The 19642-nt window shown below is 42.3% G+C and overlaps 2 protein-coding genes across 2 annotated transcripts; one reads left to right on the plus strand and one right to left on the minus strand.

Annotated features, from left to right (window-relative positions):
* Window positions 1–1685: 1685 nt before the first annotated feature.
* On the plus strand, window positions 1686–6240 carry LOC139461922 (BTB/POZ domain-containing protein 6-like). The gene is made up of 3 exons (XM_071243410.1): window positions 1686–1749; window positions 3934–4218; window positions 4830–6240. Exons 1-3 carry the CDS (start codon window positions 1733–1735, stop codon window positions 5872–5874), a joined length of 1347 nt encoding a protein of 448 aa, XP_071099511.1. The 5' UTR covers window positions 1686–1732; the 3' UTR covers window positions 5875–6240.
* Window positions 6241–9080: 2840 nt separating this feature from the next.
* Window positions 9081–14334, minus strand: LOC139461923 (BTB/POZ domain-containing protein 6-like). Its single transcript, XM_071243411.1, has 3 exons — window positions 14251–14334; window positions 11066–11353; window positions 9081–10175 (listed from the first exon to the last, which is right to left on the minus strand). Exons 2-3 carry the CDS (start codon window positions 11347–11349, stop codon window positions 9125–9127), a joined length of 1335 nt encoding a protein of 444 aa, XP_071099512.1. The 5' UTR covers window positions 11350–11353; window positions 14251–14334; the 3' UTR covers window positions 9081–9124.
* Window positions 14335–19642: the final 5308 nt, after the last annotated feature.

A 19642-nucleotide genomic window follows, 5' to 3' on the forward strand; every position in this document is an offset into this window, starting at 1 on the left:
TAAATTGTCACTAAAGTTACCTGATAAATATCATTGAATCCTCAGTCACGCTATATTTTCCCAAGTCTTCTGTTGAAATAAAGTCATGACTGTTAAGACGTGCTGGCATCACAACAATGGTGCACTGTTGCGATCACAGAAGTTGGACACTATCGCCCTCATATTAGTGGTACACTGGGGGTGTAAAAAAAGGTTTACACTGTTTGACACAGGGAATATCCTTTTTATTACATACTTCATGCGTGAAATGAAATTATTTCATTATAAATGTAAAAGAGACGGTTTAACACCCCTTGTAGTTTCGTATTGCAAAATCTAAAAATCGTATTGCAAAATCTTATTTTATGATTATATACAGAATCAACTTTAAGAAAATAATATTCTTGAAAACTACGAGACGGTTTTTCGAAGTGAGAAAATACCCGCCGGTGACGAAACATTTTCAAGAGAACAACAAACGGCGTATAGCGATATTAACACCATAAACGACCATCTATCATTATTTTGCCTTGTCAGAGTGGAACTAACGTAAAAAGGAAGTATACTGGACAGACACTTACGATAAAGGTTGAAAATTTGATGGGAGGTAACTCTTGTATGACAATAAACTTGTTGTCACAATAATGGCTCACTGTAGTCATCTCAAAGCAGTGGCACAAGGATGTCATCAAAGCAGCACTCCAATATATTTTTAATTGCATTATATAACACATTGATATAGCGCACTTATCCAGGTACAAGTATCTGCAAAATGTGAAGATCCGGGGTAGAATATGTCTTCAGCAACCCATGTTTGCCGTAAAAGGCGACTATGCTTGCCGTAAGAGGCAACTAACGGGATCGGGTGGTCAGGCTCGCTGCCCTGGTTAATGCATGTCATCGATCCCCGTTGCGCGGATGGATGCTCATGATGTCAATCACTGGATTGTCTGGTCCAGACACGATTATTTACAGACTGCCGTCATATAGCTGAAATATTGCTGAGTGCGGCGTTAAACTATAAACTCACTCACTCATCTGCACAAATGTGGTGTTTTTGTTCCCCGACCAGTGGACCCGTATTCACTCCATATATCATTTATTTTCTCTTTTGTAAATAACATATATGTACGGTTTTTCTCTATGTATCTTTCTGTTAACATGTGACTGATTTCAGGCAAATGTCACCTGTCGGTTTTATTGCTCTCATCCCCCTAAACAGAATCATCCGATGGCAATAGTTACATAAACAACGCAACTGCCTACTAAAAATAAACACAACACATTCACGACTGATCGAATTGTTGTATAAACGGTGGTATATATAATCACACACTACTTATGCAAAAAGTAAAATCGCACAGATAAATCATATCATTCCATGAGATGCCTAAGGAGAGAATCAGTATACTAATCATTATTCTTTCTTTCCAATTCACAAACGCTAAACTAAGCGTTAATAGTAGACAGTCGAGTGATCTCATTGTATATGTGTGTCACATCGGGGGTCCTAACCCCTATAATGTAACCAACTGGCCCCGTGTCTTGAGTATATGCTGTTCAGAAACTTTACACGAGCGTTGAGGCTAACAGCTATGTGTCATACGTGTTGTTAACCGCGGTTGTCGAGCGCCTGTATTTATGATTAATTGTATCTGCGTAGTTCAAAGTTGTTGTTGTTGTTGTTGTTGAAAGGAGACCAGGTGACGCATATCCGGAAGTTAGCAGGCATCGCAAACAAGCCAGGTTGTGCATGCACATTGTTCTCAGGTGAGTCAAGTTACACCATACATGTACGTTTGCCATATGCCGGAACACGATGAGGCACAAGTTCTCTCCACATGTTGGACCTGCCCATAGGGACGTATCTTAAAAGACAGTGCGGCGCAGCCTTGTCTGTCGCTATGCCTTGACTCAGTGGATGTGCGAAGCAGACAAAAGATCTGACACGATAATTATGTTAGACACCGATCGGTAGGTTAGTAATGTTATTAGTTATGAAACAGATAGTCTGGCTATCTTCTGCTGTACCCGATAACAATCTGCCTCACCAACCGATCCATTTGTGAAGAAATTACTGAATCATCAACACATCTGCGGAGTAGATACAAAGTCGGAGTTATCTCCCCTCCACCGTTCACGAACCAGTTTCTTACTGGCATGAACCCTCACGCTGTGCTCTTCCCACACTATCGCCGTCACGGGTTATAACTTTCCACTTTGATAGGCGACCAACGACCTTGCATAAAGTTGAAACGAACCACTCCAGGCTTATTCATAGTATTGCTTTGTTGTCAACGTCAAATTCTTTCCATTTCATCTCTCATCTAATCCATCTAATCAAAATATGTAAGAACGAGACGTTCAGTGCAATTCCGCCCATATTTTTTTGGAACATTTTAAAAACAGACAATAAGTCATTAAATATTTTCACAATTACTAAAATGACAGACAAATCCAGTACCCAAACCAAATACGAACATGTATGTCAGTATATTATGGGTGAGCGAGAACATTTTCAAGGTACGTACACACTGGTGAAAGCGATGATTTTGGGTGGGTTACGAAGGTGTCACGTGCTGAAATGGAAACGTGTATCACTGACATCAAGACTATGTTCATGTGTGTAAATGGTGAGTTTTTAATTCTCTTTTTAAATTTCTCTTGGCAAATATTATGTCACCATGACTTTGGAAAATATTCGATATTTAAATCACGTGACATGCTTCTGATTGGTGAGATGTAGTAAGACGTATGTGCATACATATGTTTTCCCCAAATGTTACCTGCTCCACATTACGGGCCGGCCATTTGTATTAAAATCTGTACCCGAAATGGCTCGACAGTATAAACGGTCCTCCGGGTCAACCCAGATATGTTCTGAATATAACGTGTTGTGGGTAGTGGTTTATTTAAATTTACCGGAGCTTGGGTAGTCGTCGAGGCAGTTGGGTAAATTTCATTCGTTCTACTTCCGCCTCCGTGGTCTAATGGTACTGGTCAGCTCGGAGTCAGTGTACTGTGTCTGAGTGGGGTATTCATGTTAAACTGCGGCATGGTATCTCAGTGAGCTAGCACTATAAATCGGCATCAGTCCGGACTAGTACAAGCAGCCGCACACATACATACACGTACATGCACGTCGCTACATAAGTGCAATAATCTTGGACGCGACGTTAAACCCCATTTTACCTCACATCTTTCGTTCTTATTCACTATGAATGTGTAAGTGACTATGAGCTTATTGTATTTTTATGGGTTTAAGCTTAAGCCGTTGTGCGTCCACACTTCGAAAGGTCTTTCTGTATTCTTAAGCTTCTGAGGGACTGGGCCTTCAAAATAGTATTTGTGTGTGTTTGGTCTTAGGACTGTAGGCCAACGTAGGAAATGGAGAGTCAGTGAGTGAGTGTGTGAGTTGGGTTTAACGCCGCTTTTAACAGTATTCCAGTTATAACGCGGCGTGTCAGCTTAATGTGGAAGGAAAGCCCGAAGTGATGAAGGTCCCAGACGTTTACCACTTCGGTGAAACCCACGGGTATGGTGCTGACAAACCTAGAAACATAATCGGGGCGAACCGGGATTCGAACCCTCAACCATAGGTTTCTGGCGTGCCCAAGGGACGCAACTCTACAAAGCGAATCGCGGCGCCTTAGACGACTGGGCCACCCGTGCCCCCAAATGGGGTCAAATGAAGGTATTATTATATAGTGATTATACTAATATGTTTGTATGGCACAAGGACCTGTTGTAACACCATGGAACTCTATTATTATTCTCGAAGTCTGTCCACTCACTTTCACGGCATCGGTTGTCCTGACAAAAAAATAGTACAGGGCCAGAAATGTAGATTCATGAATGACGTTGTGCCAATGCTCGTCTAACTGTGCCAACCGTTGTATCAGATTCATGGTATGTGTTGAATATACTATGGTATTTAGGTACATATCGTTCCAGATTTACCACCAGAATGGCAGCTTCGAGCGTCCAACCAACAGGATTTGTTGACAACTGGCAAGCTGGGAAGACCCTCGCTCAGTGTAATCGGCGCATGTTGGATGCAGAAGATTCGTGTGACGTCACTTTTCGAGTGGGAAGTACGGGTCACGTGATCAAGGCCCATCGCTACGTGCTTATCAGCAGAAGTTGTGTGTTCCACGCCATGTTTACCGGCCCCCTGGCGGAGAAGTCGGATGTCAGTATTCCAGAAATAGAGCACAAGGATTTCAAACAGTTCGTGTTGTAAGTATCACTGATTAACAATCGAGGCAATAAGTGTGAAATCAGAACTATAGAGGTAGCCCTTTTTGGCATGAATGGATTGGGTCCCTTCAAGAAGTGACGGCATATATATCTAATTTTTGCTCAGGGCTTACAGTTAAAAAAAGCCTTTAAAATATGCCATAAGTGAACCGCCAAAACGAAATATCTTTTTTCAATATTACATCATATTAAATCCATTATCATCAAAACCTGAAAAAGCTGAAAAGATATAGTCACGTTGAAGTAAATATGGTTATACTGCCCTCCTTCATGAAAACTGAAAGACGTTAAAAGATGGTACTTGTTGTTACCCTGTCTGGCGCTCGGCATTAAGGGGCTAAAACAAGGACTGGTCGGCTCGGAGTCAGTATACTGTGTCTTAGTGGGGTATTCATGTTAAACTGCGGCATGGTATCTCAGTGAGCTAGCACTATAAATCGGCATCAGTCCGGACTAGTACAAGCAGCCACACAAACACACACGTGCATGCACGTCGCTATATAAGTGCAATAATCTTGGACACGACGTTAAACCCAAATTTCACCACCTCATGAAAACTGCCTTACTTGAGTACATATGCTTGTTTCCAGATACCTTTACACTGACACAACACATATCGACGCCGACAACGTAACTGCTCTTCTGTACGCCTCCAGGAAATATGCCACCACTGCCTTAGAATCCCAATGTCTTGAGTTCTTGGAGAACAACCTTACTGTTGAAAACGCTTGTGTGGTTTTGGAGGCAGCTCATCATTATGATCAAAGCCATTTGTACAAAGAGGCCTTGACCTTAGTCAAAAGCGAAGGTGACAAGTCCCTGCAGTCATTAGGATTCCTGGCACTAAGCCACGTGTTGGTGGATCAGATCGTGGAGTTAGATGACCTTGTTGCCGGGGAACACGTGATCTTCAATGCTGTGAACAGCTGGGCAGAGGCAGAGTGTGGACGTCAGGCAAGGGAGGTAACACCTCAAGCCAAGAGATCCATTCTTGGAGAAACAGTAATGAAAGTTAGATATCCCCTTTTAGAACCTTCGTTTCTGGCAGGTGAGGTGAAATCTAGTGGGCTCTTATCTGACTCTGAGCGACTTAAGATATTCGATTACAGAGCTAACTCAGATAATGACGTAAAGCCGTTCAAAACAAATCTGAGAACTAAATGTATCAAACTGCCCATACAGTATGCCTATAGATACATGTATAATGAGGGTCATTGGGGATGCAGTGGCGGGACAGATGCTATTTCATTCCGTACCAGCAAGAACGTGACACTGATTGGATATCAACTTTATGGCCCATACACAACCAGTAATGACGTTTACACTGTCACGTCCTACTTTGGGAACGAAGATGCAGTTCTGAACTCGAAGATTCAGGATGCCAAGGTGTTTCAGGCTGATGACGAGACGTTTGATGTGTTGTTGGAGAAGCCTGTTGCCATCAGTGCCGGTCAGTGGTACACTCTGGCGGTGGTGATACAGGGACAGATCACGTCGCATGGACGTGCAGGACGTGAGGAAGTGTATTGTAACATGGGGAGAGTGACGTTTGATTTCAGGACATCCAAGCACAGCACAAATGGTACAGATGTATCACACGGACAGATACCATCTCTCATCTATCGTACTACTTGAACCTGCACTGGGATATCAGGATATCACAATACAAACAAAGCTATTTGGATATCACAACATGCAAGTAACATTATTAAAAAACAATTTCATCATATGTAATCATCCTGGCAATAAAATTAGATAGGAAGCTCTTCAATGTCAAGAGGCGACATACCGGTTCGGCTGGTCAGGCTCGCTGATTTGGTTGATGCATGTCATCGTATACCAATTGCGTAGATCGATGCTCATGATGTCAATCACTGGATCTTCTGGTACAGACTCGATTATTTACGGACCGCCGTCATACAGGTGGAATATTGCTCAGTGCGGCGTTAAACCAACCAACAAACAAACAAACAAACTTATGCGTGGGGAATCTGTGACAAAATGTTTTCATTCCAAAGATTGGTGTGGGAACCGATGGCATAGCTGTCGCAAGGCTAAGAACTCAATGTCCGCTGAACAGTGTATGCTTGGATAAATAGTGCCGAACAACGACAATTAACCTTCGTTTCCAGTGTCCAAGAAACTTCGGTCCTAGGTGACAACGTCCAACGACTACTAATCCTGGGGGATCTTCGGGGAGTGAACTACAGTAAACTACGGTTATAACGAACTCAAAGGGACTACTATTTTTAGTTCGTTATAACCGTACTTCGTTATAAGCATATATGCAACATAACCACAGCAAATAGTCGGGACTAAAAAGTAAGTTCGTTTTATCCGTCAGTTCCTTATAAGTGTGTTCGTTATAACCGTAGTTTATTGTAGTATACCAGTGTCGAGTGTACTAATCGTCATATGTCTGGATTCAGTGTCCTGGGTATGGTATTGTAGTGTAGGAAAAACTGTCCATTGTCTTACCGGACCATGAGTAATATTACACCTGCTGATGAGGATCTGGAGGTTACAATGTGTGACCTGGCAGATGGTTTGGTGTCGTAGCCCGACTGCGTCGATTGTCCTTGTTTCTTTTTGACTTCGCCTAGAGTCTTCTTTGTGAACTTTTGCACAGTTTCATTAATGTATTCATCAATAAATGTTCGACCTGTTCACCAAATGTCAGTTAATTTCCGTTTGTCATCACCCCGGGAGTGTGAGTGAGTGAGTGAGTTAGTGAGTGAGTGAGTTGGGTTTAACGCCGCTTTTAACAGTATTCCAGTTATATCACGGCGAGTCAGCTTAATGTGGAAGGAAAGCCCGAAGCGCTGCAGGTTTACCACTTCGCTGAAACCCACGAGCACGGGTATGGTGCTGACAAACCTGGAAACATAATCGGGGCGAACCGGGATTCGAACCCACAATCATAGGTTTCTGGCGTGCGTAAGGGACGCAATTCTGCACAGCGAATCGCGGCGCCTTAGACGACTGGTCCACCCGTGCCCCACCGCCGTTGGGATATCTGGGGAGAATAGATTGTTAGCTAAGGGGAGTAAGGGGACTACATTAAACAACAAACAAACAAGTGTTTGTTGTAAAACGCCGCATTCAGTATTAATCCAGCTACATGACGGAGGCGTGTGTAAATAATCGACTCTGAACAAGAAAATCCCGTGACTGACATCATGAGCATCGATCCACGCAGCTGGGATACGATGATGGCGAGACGGACCACCCGATCTCGTAAGTCGCCTCTTGCGACAAGCATAGTCGCCTTTTACGCCACGCATGGGTGATGCTGCTATTCTAACCGGATCTTTACGGGTCACAAACAAATAAAGTTTCAAACCAGTTCAAAGAGCCATACTCACTGAATGCAGTCGTTACCCCGTGTTTATTCATTCATAAACAGAAGTACTTGATCTTCTACCACGCTTTAAGTCAGGCACTACTTGTACAGATAATTGATGCCATGGTTTGAAATGTTCAGATGACAAATTGAATGGTGATTAATTGACATCGACAATTAAACAACATATATTAATTTATATAAACATTATACACTCATAATATTGACATACTCATGCAAATACACCAGAGACGCAAAACATGATATTCTTTGAAGTTTTAAAGATTTAATCAACACTAGACAGGCAGGTATTTATACATATATTTATTGTACATGTTTCTATATTACAAGTGATCTCACAAAGAAAATATTCATTATAACAATTGAAAAAGAAGCACAACAAGTCTGTTTATAATCCATAAACATAATGATTTAAGACTGCAGTGTTAAATGCTTCCATTCCATTTACTTTAATGTGGTGGCGGCGTGTTGTGTTGACCCTTGACCTCGTTGGTTTCACCAAATTAAATCTTTGACGTCATGATATGTACACAATTATTAAAAATCAGCATAATATCCTTTGTCCGGATGCTTATGTACTCACGATCACTACATGAAAGGTCCCATTTGTCACATGCTATAAATATTAATTCAGATATGCAATTAATAAAAAATGTATATTAGATCGTCCAAACGTTTCATTATCATGTATTGTACACAGAATGCTGAATATGTCTCCAGTACCCCATACCTGTCTTAAAAGGTGAGGTGAAATTGGGTTTAACGTCGCGTCCAAGATTATTGCACTTATATAGCGACGTGCATGTATATGTATATGTTTGTGTGGCTGCTTGTACTAGTCCGGACTGATGCCGATTTATAGTGCTAGCTCACTGAGATACCATGCCACAGTTTAACATGAATACCCCCACTCAGACACAGTATACTCACTCCGAGTCGACCAGTCTTTGTTTTAGCCCCTTAATGCCGAGCGCCAGACAGGGTAACAACAAGTACCATCTTTTAACGTCTTTTGGTTTGACGCGGCAGGGGATCGAACCCCGGACCTTCCGCTCTCCGGGCGGACGCTCTACCACTAGACCACGGAGACGGCTACCTGTCTTAAGAGCCGACGTAAATGAAGATCGGATGTTAAAATGAACGATCAACCGCAAGTTTGCCTGAACAAAGCACACATATTTACAGGCCGGCGTGATAACTGGAATATTGCTGTCTCAACGCAGGCCTTATTCACTCACACCCTCCAGAAGGTAATAGTTTATCTGGAGCAGTTTATAATTATATGTAACAGTAACCTGCAACATACATTCATAACCAATGTCCGTTGTAAGAATAGCGTTATTTTCACAAAAATAACACAGTAAGAGCGAAAACAAACCCGAAGGCACACCATGCCCATATTTTCAATGAATGGCGAGTTGGCCAATCTGTACCAGGACAGCAAGAACACGGTACATTATGTTCTCATCATAATTTCATCACTGTCATGATAAATGTGTGGCCAAGGATCACACTGTAGCTTCACACAAGGCGATAGATGAGAGAAGGGATCTGCCCATATGAAATCTTTGTGCCATTCTTGCTGTGATTTGAGTTCCTAAAGTTAAACTGAACTCCGTCATCACAGACCACCTGCTCCACTCCACCATCTCCCCTGGGCGTGATAGGTCCTTTGATCTTCACCGCCAGAGTGTACCAGTCTCCCGCAGTGATGATGACGGGATTCTCCAGCATTACATCGTACACGCGGTCTCGAACCTTGTACTCCATGGTGTCCTGCATCTTGGAGTACAACACTGTATCGTCGTTCCCTAGATAGGAGGTAACACTGTACACACAATCACCCGTGGTGCTGTAGTTACCATACAACTGGTACCCGATTAACATCACCCTCCTGTTCGTATAGAACGATATAGCATCGTGTTTGCCACTGTATTTCCAAGAATACCCTTTGTACATTAATGTCAATCTCTTGACATAATGGATGGGCGTTTTGTTATATCTAGCTCTTGGCTTTGCATTGAACGGCTTGGGGTCAATTGCTGAATTTGCTGTGTAATCGAATATCTTAAGACGCTCGGAGTCAGTCAAGAGGCCACTGTTTTTCACCTCTTCTCTGAGAAATGCATGTTCTAAATGCGGAAAACGAACCTTCATCAATGTCCCACCTAGAAGTGATCTCTTGGCATCGGGAGTTGCCTCTCTTCCCTTGCGCCTACATTCTGCCTCTGCCCAGGTGTTGACAGCGTTAAAGACCACATGCTCTCGGGCAACCAGGTCATCCGACTCCACGATCTGGTCCACCAACATTTGACCCAGTGCCAGGAAATCAGGGGACTGTAGTGACCTCTCACCTTCATCCTTTACTAAAGCCAATGCTTTCTGGTAGAACTCACTTTGGCCAAAACGATTAGCCGACTTAAGAATTATACAGGCATTGTCAGCTGAGAGGTGTTCGTCGAGGAACTCCAGACAACAGGATTCTAATGTGTTTATGGCATACTTCCTGGAGGCGTACAGTAGAGCTGTGGCATTGTCCACGTCAACCTTTGTGTGGTCTGTGTAGAGGTATCTGCCAAAAAGTATACAAATGACATGTTATCTGTCTCACTATTTCCTGAGGGGCGGTCGGGTAGCCTAGTGGTTAAAGCGTTCGCTCTTCACGCCAAAGACCCGGGTTTCGATTCCCGACATGGGTACAATGTGTGAAGCCCATTTCTGGTGTACCGCGCCGTGATATTGCTGGAATATTGCTAAAAGCGGTGTAAAACCATACTCACTCACTCACTCACTCACTCACTATTTCCTGACCACCCAATCGACCTCAGTGATGAAATCTCCAATACAATTGTCAGTATACATCCCTTCCTTGTAAGTATTGTAAGTCAATACCAGCATCTGCATTCAGAAACCCATGCTTGTCGTAACAGGCGACTATGTTTGTCGTGAGAGGCGAATAACGGGGTCGGGTGGTGAGGATCGATGACTTGGTTGATGCATGTCATCGTATCCAGATTCCCTAGATCGATACTCATGATATCAATCACTGGGATTTATGGTCCAGACTCTGTTATTTACAGACAACCGTCATAAGGCTGGAATATTGCTCAGTGCGGCATTAAACAACAAACAAACAAACAACAACAAGTATAACAGGAATAATGATATAGTACATGTTAACCGTATCATTAACCGTTTTGACTGATGTTAGTCAAATATCAAGCTGCATACTCGATACGTTCAAAGACCAACATATAAATGACACATTTGCTTATACATTATGTGACTGTATATTCTTGAGAACCTTATGACAAAGCTGAACTAACTGAACAGTGGCTACATAAATATATCAAACGGACATTTTGAATACAAATAAAAACAAAATGAATGTCAACAATTACTGGATGGTACCTCGGCATCACCAACATTATGTGGTCATTTTAGTCCCTCTGATGTACTCACATAAGAAATTGTTTGAAGTGATGATATTCTATTTCCGGGACACTGATGTCGGACTTCTTCATACGGGTCCCAGACAACATGGCGTGGAACACACAGCTTCTGCTGATGAGTACGTAGCGGTGGGCCTTGATCACATGACTCGTACTGCCAACTTGAAAAGTGACGTCACAAGAGTCTTCATCACTGAACATGCGCAGATTACATTCAGCAAGGGTCTTCCCGGCTTGCCAGTTGTCGGCAAATCCTGACTTCTTTACAGCCAGGGCAGAGTTTTGAGTCGCCATTCTTCTGCAACATTACAGAATCACGAGTGAGTGAGGGAGTAAGTAAAACATTAGCTGTACTTAGTCAGCACTCAACGATTACTTCTACATGGTTTTATTTTGTTAAAATATAACGGGTGCCCCGGTTCGTCTAAGGCGCCGCGATTCGCTGTGCAGAGTTGCGTCCCTTGGGCACGCCAGAAACCTATGGTTGTGGGTTCGAATCCCGGTTCGCCCCAATTATGTTTCTAGGTTTGTCAGCACCATACCCGTGCTCGCCGGTTTCACCGAAGTGGTAAACGTCTGAGACCTGCATTACTTCGGGCTTTCCTCCCACATTAAGCTGACACGCCGTGATATAACTAATACTGTTAAAAGCGGCGTTAAACCCAACTCACTCACTCACTCTTACCCCAGGCTTCATTGAGTGAGTTTACTTTTACACAAACCTACCAGGCCACAGATTACTTTTTTCAGGAATGAGTGATGGTTCAATAAGAATAAGCAAATTTCACAACAGTTCTTTCAATTTTCACTAACATAAATAACAAACTCGGCATACATTCTTTTGCCCCTCAGTTGAGATCAGCACAGTGTTTTATTTAAAACTAGTATGTAAACATAAACAGATATGATTATGTATAACAATGCAATATAAAAACGGGCTTTTGATCTCCAACAACCAGAGTAAGGCCACCGTATGAGGAACCATGGGAACGTAGGTACATACAGAGATTAGTCCTAATTTACAGTAATCAAGAGATGACTTATGCATGTGGTGCTTCAAGTGATTCTACATTGATGAGGGACATTAGTGTTATCACAGGTGCACGCATGATACGTGATACATACGTCATGTGCGTACACATGGCCGGATATAGGAGGCCAATAGTAGGGTACATTGGTCACATTAAATGAGTTGCTTTTTGCGTATGGTCAAGTGTGAAGTAATACTAATGCATGTACTGAATGTACGTTACTCTCCTTCAATGTCCAAAGATGGACCTCTCGACTCAAATTGTCAACGTTCACAAAAAACAGACCAAAGGAAGTGATGCATTGTGGACACCTGTCAGGAGTAAACCGCCCATTCCGTAAACTAGACTGGATCTCATTTATCTGTTACCTGTTACCTGTTGCCTGTTACCTGTTACCCTTTAATGAGGCATGGTCAGATTAAAGGACATTCCGTGAAGGTATTTGATACCTCTTTCGATTAAAGACAAGTATATTGGCACAACCAGTGAAATTAAGTTTGACTATTCCAGCTAAATGACGGATGTCGGTAAATATTCGAGTCTGGGCCAGACAATACATTGGTAGATATTATGAGCAAAGATCCACATACAACAGGTCATCAAGTCTGACCAAGTGGCAAGTGGAGATTTCTGGAGTGACCATACGAAGCATTACGTTTACAATAGACATACAAGTACATTCGTATGAACATGGACAATATATAGAGAGAATATCACCCTCGTGTCTTTTTATTATATAAAAAAATACCAACACGAATCGATAAAAGTTTAAACCTCCGAGGCTTTCCGAGACTTACTATCTTTTATCGAAGAGTTTTGATATATTTCATATCACAAGAATCGAGGGTGAGATTCTATTTATCATCCAAAATAAATTCCAATGCTTTTTCAGTTTGTAAACAGTAATAACCAGTGTCTCGTGTGTAAAAGTACAGCTGAAAAGTACAAGCACACAAGTACATTGTGATGCAATGTCATTGCCGCGATGTCTCCTAGATAATATGTGTGGAAAACCTTATGCTCAATATTAACTTACAACAGTTGATTACATCTCGTTGGAACACGGGCACGACTAGACCCTCAGCAACCCTGTCTGATGAGGCGACTAAATTAGATCGGATGCAGGTAGTCAGGATGGGTGACTTGGTTGTTGCGTGTCATCCTACTATGACAACGTGGAACGTTGCTCACAATATCAACCATTGGTTTGTCTGGTACATATTTAATTACAGGCAGTCATTATGTATATGGAATAGTTGTGACTGCGGCGTAAAAACAACAAACAAACATAACATGTCAGTCTGATATGCATCCATAGGATTAATCACTGACGGGTGAATTTCATATTCAATCACACGTTATATCAAGAGATTGTCGACCGCCTCCGTGGTTTAGTGGAATAGCGTCCGCCAGGAGAAGGTTAGTTAGATGGTTCGATCCCCTGCCGCGTCATACCAAAAGACGTAAAACGATGGTACGTGTTGTTACTCTGCCTGGCGCTCGGCATTAAGAGGTTTAATAAGGACTGGTCGGCTCGGTGTCAGTATCCAGTGCCTGAGTGGAGTATTCATGTTAAACTGCGACATGGTATCTCAGTTGACTAGCACTATAAACTCGGCAGTAGTCCGAACTAGTACAAGCAGCCACACACACGGGAGCATACACATCGCTATATAAGTGCAATAGTCTTTGACGCGACCTCAAACTCCCTTTCCTCTCACCTCACCTCAAGACATTGCCGCGCTTCATATGATGTATAATTACCCTGAACATCTGGTATGTGGGACCTCTGAGTGAGGTTATACTGTATGGGAACAAGGTCAACAATTGTACATGAAGTCTTTGACAGTGTTCACTACATGAACCTCTGCTGAAAATTGGTGCCAGTGTGTTATGTTTATAAAGCGACGTTAAAATATATGTCAGTTATATCACGGCAGGAGAACCACACGTCCTGTATTTCGAAGACGTTCATTTCTTTGCTAAAACCAACGAACCCTGATATGGTGCCGACAGACCAATGGTTATACTATGGAAGAATCTGGGGTTTGCTGATACTGGCAAGATTACGTGAAGCAGCTGCGAATAGCAACGGGTTCCACGACTAGGAAATCCTTCATCCAGAAACTGGTTTGTCTACGCGTGTAGGTTGCAGGTTACTCACCTGTTTGAACATGAACGGATGGCCTGAGGTGATCTATTCACAATGTACAAGTAGGTGTCGGCAAGAGTTACGTGTGCTGCATGTGGATATATTTTGCGGTTTGTACCGAGCAGTGTATGATGTACGTGTTATACTCAGCTATGAGTCAGTTTCCTGGCAATTGTGAAACGGCGCCCACGGGTTTCCTGTCATACATGCATGAGTGTCCACCACTGACACAATTGTACATCAACATTGAGGACACGCATAATTATGTACATAAACACGGAGGACCCATTCACAATTACACATTAACCCGGAGGACACATCCACAATGACGCACATTAACCTGGAGGACACATCCACAATGACGCACATTAACATGGAGGACACATTCACAATTACACATTAACCTGGAGGACACATCCACAATGATGCACATTAACATGGAGGACACATTCACAATTACACATTAACCTGGAGGACACATCCACAATGATGCACATTAACATGGAGGACACATTCACAATGATGCACATTAACCTGGAGGACACATTCACAATTACACATTAACCTGGAGGACACATCCACAATGATGCACATTAACCTGGAGGACACATTCACAATTACACATTAACCTGGAGGACACATCCACAATGATGCACATTAACCTGGAGGACACATTCACAATTACACATTAACATGGAGGACACATCCACAATTACACATTAACATGGAGGACACATTCACAATTACACATTAACCTGGAGGACACATCCACAATGACGCACATTAACATGGAGGACACATCCACAATGACGCACATTAACATGGAGGACACATCCACAATGACGCACATTAATCTGGAGGACACATTCACAATTACACATTAACATGGAGGACACATCCACAATTACACATTAACATGGAGGACACATCCACAATTACACATTAACATGGAGGACACATTCACAATTACACATTAACATGGAGGACACATTCACAATTACACATTAACCTGGAGGACACATCCACAATTACACATTAACATGGAGGACACATTCACAATTACACATTAACCTGGAGGACACATCCACAATGATGCACATTAACCTGGAGGACACATTCACAATTACACATTAACCTGGAGGACACATCCACAATGATGCACATTAACATGGAGGACACATCCACAATGATGCACATTAACATGGAGGACACATCCACAATGATGCACATTAACATGGAGGACACATTCACAATTACACATTAACCTGGAGGACACATCCACAATGACGCACATTAACATGGAGGACACATCCACAATGACGCACATTAACATGGAGGACACATCCACAATGACGCACATTAACATGGAGGACACATCCACAATGACGCAAATTAACCTGGAGGACACATCCACAATGATGCATTTTAACATGGGGGACACATTCACAATTACACATTAACCCGGAGGACACATCCATAATGACGCACATTAACCTGGAGGACACATCCACAATGACGCACATTAATCTGGAGGACACATCCACAATGATGCACATTACCATGGAGGACACATCCACAATGATGCACATTTACATGGAGGACACATCCACAATGACGCACATTAACATGGAGGACACATCCACAATGATGCACATTAACATGGAGGACACATTCACAATGATGCACATTAACATGGAGGACACATCCACAATGACGCACATTAACATGGAGGACACATTCACAATGATGCACATTAACATGGAGGACACATCCACAATGATGCACATTAACATGGAGGACACATCCACAATGACGCACATTAACATGGAGGACACATCCACAATGACGCACATTACCATGGAGGACACATTCACAATGATGCACATTAAGGACACATTCACAATGATGCACATTAACCTGGAGGACACATTCACAATGATGCACATTAACATGGAGGACACATCCACAATGACGCACATTAACATGGAGGACACATTCACAATCCACAATGACGCACATTAACATGGAGGATACATTCACAATTACACATAAACACGAAGGACCAATGAGTGAGTGAGTAAGTTTGGTTTTACCCCGCTTTTAGCAATATATCAACAATATCACGGCGACATGAAGCCTTGCACTTGCAAAGTTTTGAACTCTGGTATGATCAAGTACATGAATATAAAGGGTGAACAGGCCTCTTTTTTAACTTCAGGGGAACTATGAGTAAAAGTCTGATATATGCAAAATATGCACGTGTTGAAATGAATAAAGTCTAGTTTTCTTGGGGAATGTCTGTGTATTTCTTTCGGTTCATAGAGGTATGATTCGAAAAACCCATGTGCAAACTGTATGAATCCGTGCAGCTCAATGAACCGACAAAAATACACAGTCAATCCTTAATTAAATTCGACAACAAAAGCATGTGATATCTACAATAGTTTAATCATAAAACATTATATAAATCAAATATGACAAATATGACGAGATTGACAAACATTCCAGGCCAAGGAATATATATTGTGGCGTGACATGATGTTGTTGTTGCTGTAAGTCTATGATATTAAATTAAATGTATTGACTTTGTTAGGTACAATACATTTCATAAAAATCTACCTGTGCGTTTCTTTTTTTTTAAGAGTGTATCTATGTGAGGCGGGATCCAACACAGCTCCACATGTTACCCTTGGTCCGAAAGTTTTGTTTATTCGTAAAGAATATTATTGATTGTGTTTGGTCACGTGTTTGTGTTTCTGCTGCTGATAGCTTGTAATGCACTCAGCGAGTCTGATAGGATGACTGACTTTGCTTCCGGAGTTTGAGTGCATGACGAAATCCCCCCTAATTTAGCTGTGAATACTGACCATCAGGTGGGCGAACCGAATGTGCTTGGGGTTTGGAGCTGTGGATATGGATCCCGTAACCAGCCGTGTTGTTGATAGGATTCTTGGTTCCATCATTGTGTATGGACCCAATTTTAGTGATAGCTACTGATCGTAGTGGGTTGGGTTTTCTGTTTTGGGAGTTGTTAAAGTCCAGGGAGGGTGTAAACCTTTGTAGTGACTTTTTGGTCGCTGAATGTCATAACAATTGTGACCTCGGATGAGTTTTAGTGAGGGATTTTTTCCGATCTTTTTCACCAAAGGGTTTGATGTTTGTCCACAGAACGATAATATTGCCTGCTCTCTTCTTAGTTTTAATGGCTGTTTTCCCGTTTCTACTTGTGGTGCTTCTGTTGAAGTACATGTTGCGGCACCCGTGGTTAGCATTAGGGCTTTGTGTTAGATTCTGTCGTGATGGCCCAAGACGTTTGATGCGGAGTGAAAGGGTGATATGTGATTTGTAGGGTCCAGTTGACTGTCCCTGGTGGTTCCCCAAGATATGCCTGCAATTGTCCGCAATGCGAGGAGCTCTTTATGCCATCTGTTTTCCACATATTCTATATGTTTGCTCCAAGTGAGGTGTTGACCTGGGATCACCCCTAGAAATTTTGCGGATTTTTCGAATTTGCTTGTTTTGCCTTAATGGAGAGACGGGATATGATAGCATCTTTTCCCCTGCGATTGAATAGAGCTCGCACAGTCATTCCACTTGAAAGGGTGAACCCCAATTTGCTGCACTATTGCTTGACATGGATCAGGTGATTATGTAATGTATGTACCTAACTAAGAATGTCACCAGGTCGTAAAACCAATCCAGTCACGGTCTGGTGACCATACCGCTTCCCTGGGCTCTCTGTTGACTGTCCGACGTCCGTCACCGTTTGACAAAGTCCGGCGGTCTTCATACTCCAGTGTCCGTACATTCATTATTAGAGAATTGGTGACCCGTAAATAATTTCTCTAGGTGTTTAATCGCATATTTTTATCATGTATTGATTTGACATATGTTAACTCACGTATGTTTGCTACCTTATCATTGTATGGAAAATGCATTCCTCCGGCTGACCAGGACAGGTTGACCTCTCCGACGTCCGCGCACACGGGCTAAATCCCTTGGCGAAATTATGTGTCTTTACTGCCAGAACTCTGCCAGAACGTATTGCTACAAGGTGGTCAGTCGAACTTCAGGTTTCGGTAGTAAGTAGTTATTGGGCATTTTTCTCTCTGGTACTGACCTACTTTGGTGGTATTTAGCTGAAACGTATTAGGTAAGGTTTTATATTTCACGCTCCGCTTTTCTAGTAGTCCGTGGATAACCAACTTTCCCGTGATTGTCTAGTCTAGTTCAAGTACCTACTTACGACTGGGAGTCAAGATACTATTTTGGTCAGGTACCTTTTTAATGATTATGAGTCTAAATACCCATGTATTTTGGGCAATTTCCTTACACCATGTCTAAGTGTCTGAGACTTTAGTATATAAGACTAGTTTGCTATTCTGGTGTTTTTCGTCTCTTTTATCGTCCAAGAGATTTAATTTAGGGATAGACCCTCGGCGTTTAAGTATTATTCTCTCATTAGAGAGTTGAGTTGATTGACTCCCAGGTGTTACTAGGTGGCAACTTAAATGACTGTCTGCGCATCTTGCCAATTTTGTTGTCGAAGTGTTGATTTAGCTATTCTCACTGATACATATTTCCTTTTTGACTAATGCCTGACATGAAGCGAGAAAACTGGTAACTTTTGACAGAAGCTGCAGTGTACCAAATGCTATCTGCGTCGGGGGAACTAAGTACATCTGTGTTGCAATGAGAGAAGGTGATTGTGCATTTGGGTAACTTTTTTCAAGGAGTTGGCGAAGTGAATTGACAGCCTATTTTACCAACATTCTTTACAGTTCTTCATAAACATATGGTATCTCGTAACTCATGGCTCATTTGAGTCATTAATGTATATAGCATATGTATCACAGCTTTACTGTATATAGCTGAATTTCTATTAAATTATCTGTCTGCTTGCCGACTTTCTGCCTACAATGGGGCTGGGACTACCCGGGTGCCCGCCACCCTATTACCCGGACTTACCCGGATACCCGCTATAGGTCTCATGAGTTTGGTACAAAATGTCCGAATGGGAATTGTTTTACCGCAGCCCTGGCAAAACTATTTAGATACATGTATAAAACAATCTGATCATGTATAATCTGCAGTTGATAGACGCTTTATCCTTACTTGAACATATAAAAGTCAAAACGAATGCCTGCATAGTGAGAAAGAAATGTGAACATTAGCTATACTTGCGGTGTAACCATTGAGTTCTATTGTTAATGTCATTAAACAGTATGTCACATGACTAACCACGGGTCCGGGTAGTCATGTGGGTACCCTGGTCCAACTCAGGACCCACCCGACCCGAGTACCCGAGTTACCCGTCCCAGCACTAGTCTACAAATATAAGGACACCAAGGAAATATGTTGTTGGTCGGATAGGTGCCCAGGTACGGCAGATTGACATTTGAAG

This window comes from Haliotis cracherodii, unplaced genomic scaffold (assembly GCF_022045235.1).
Source record: "Haliotis cracherodii isolate W230 unplaced genomic scaffold, xgHalCrac1.p SCAF_15, whole genome shotgun sequence".
NCBI lineage: Eukaryota > Metazoa > Mollusca > Gastropoda > Lepetellida > Haliotidae > Haliotis > Haliotis cracherodii.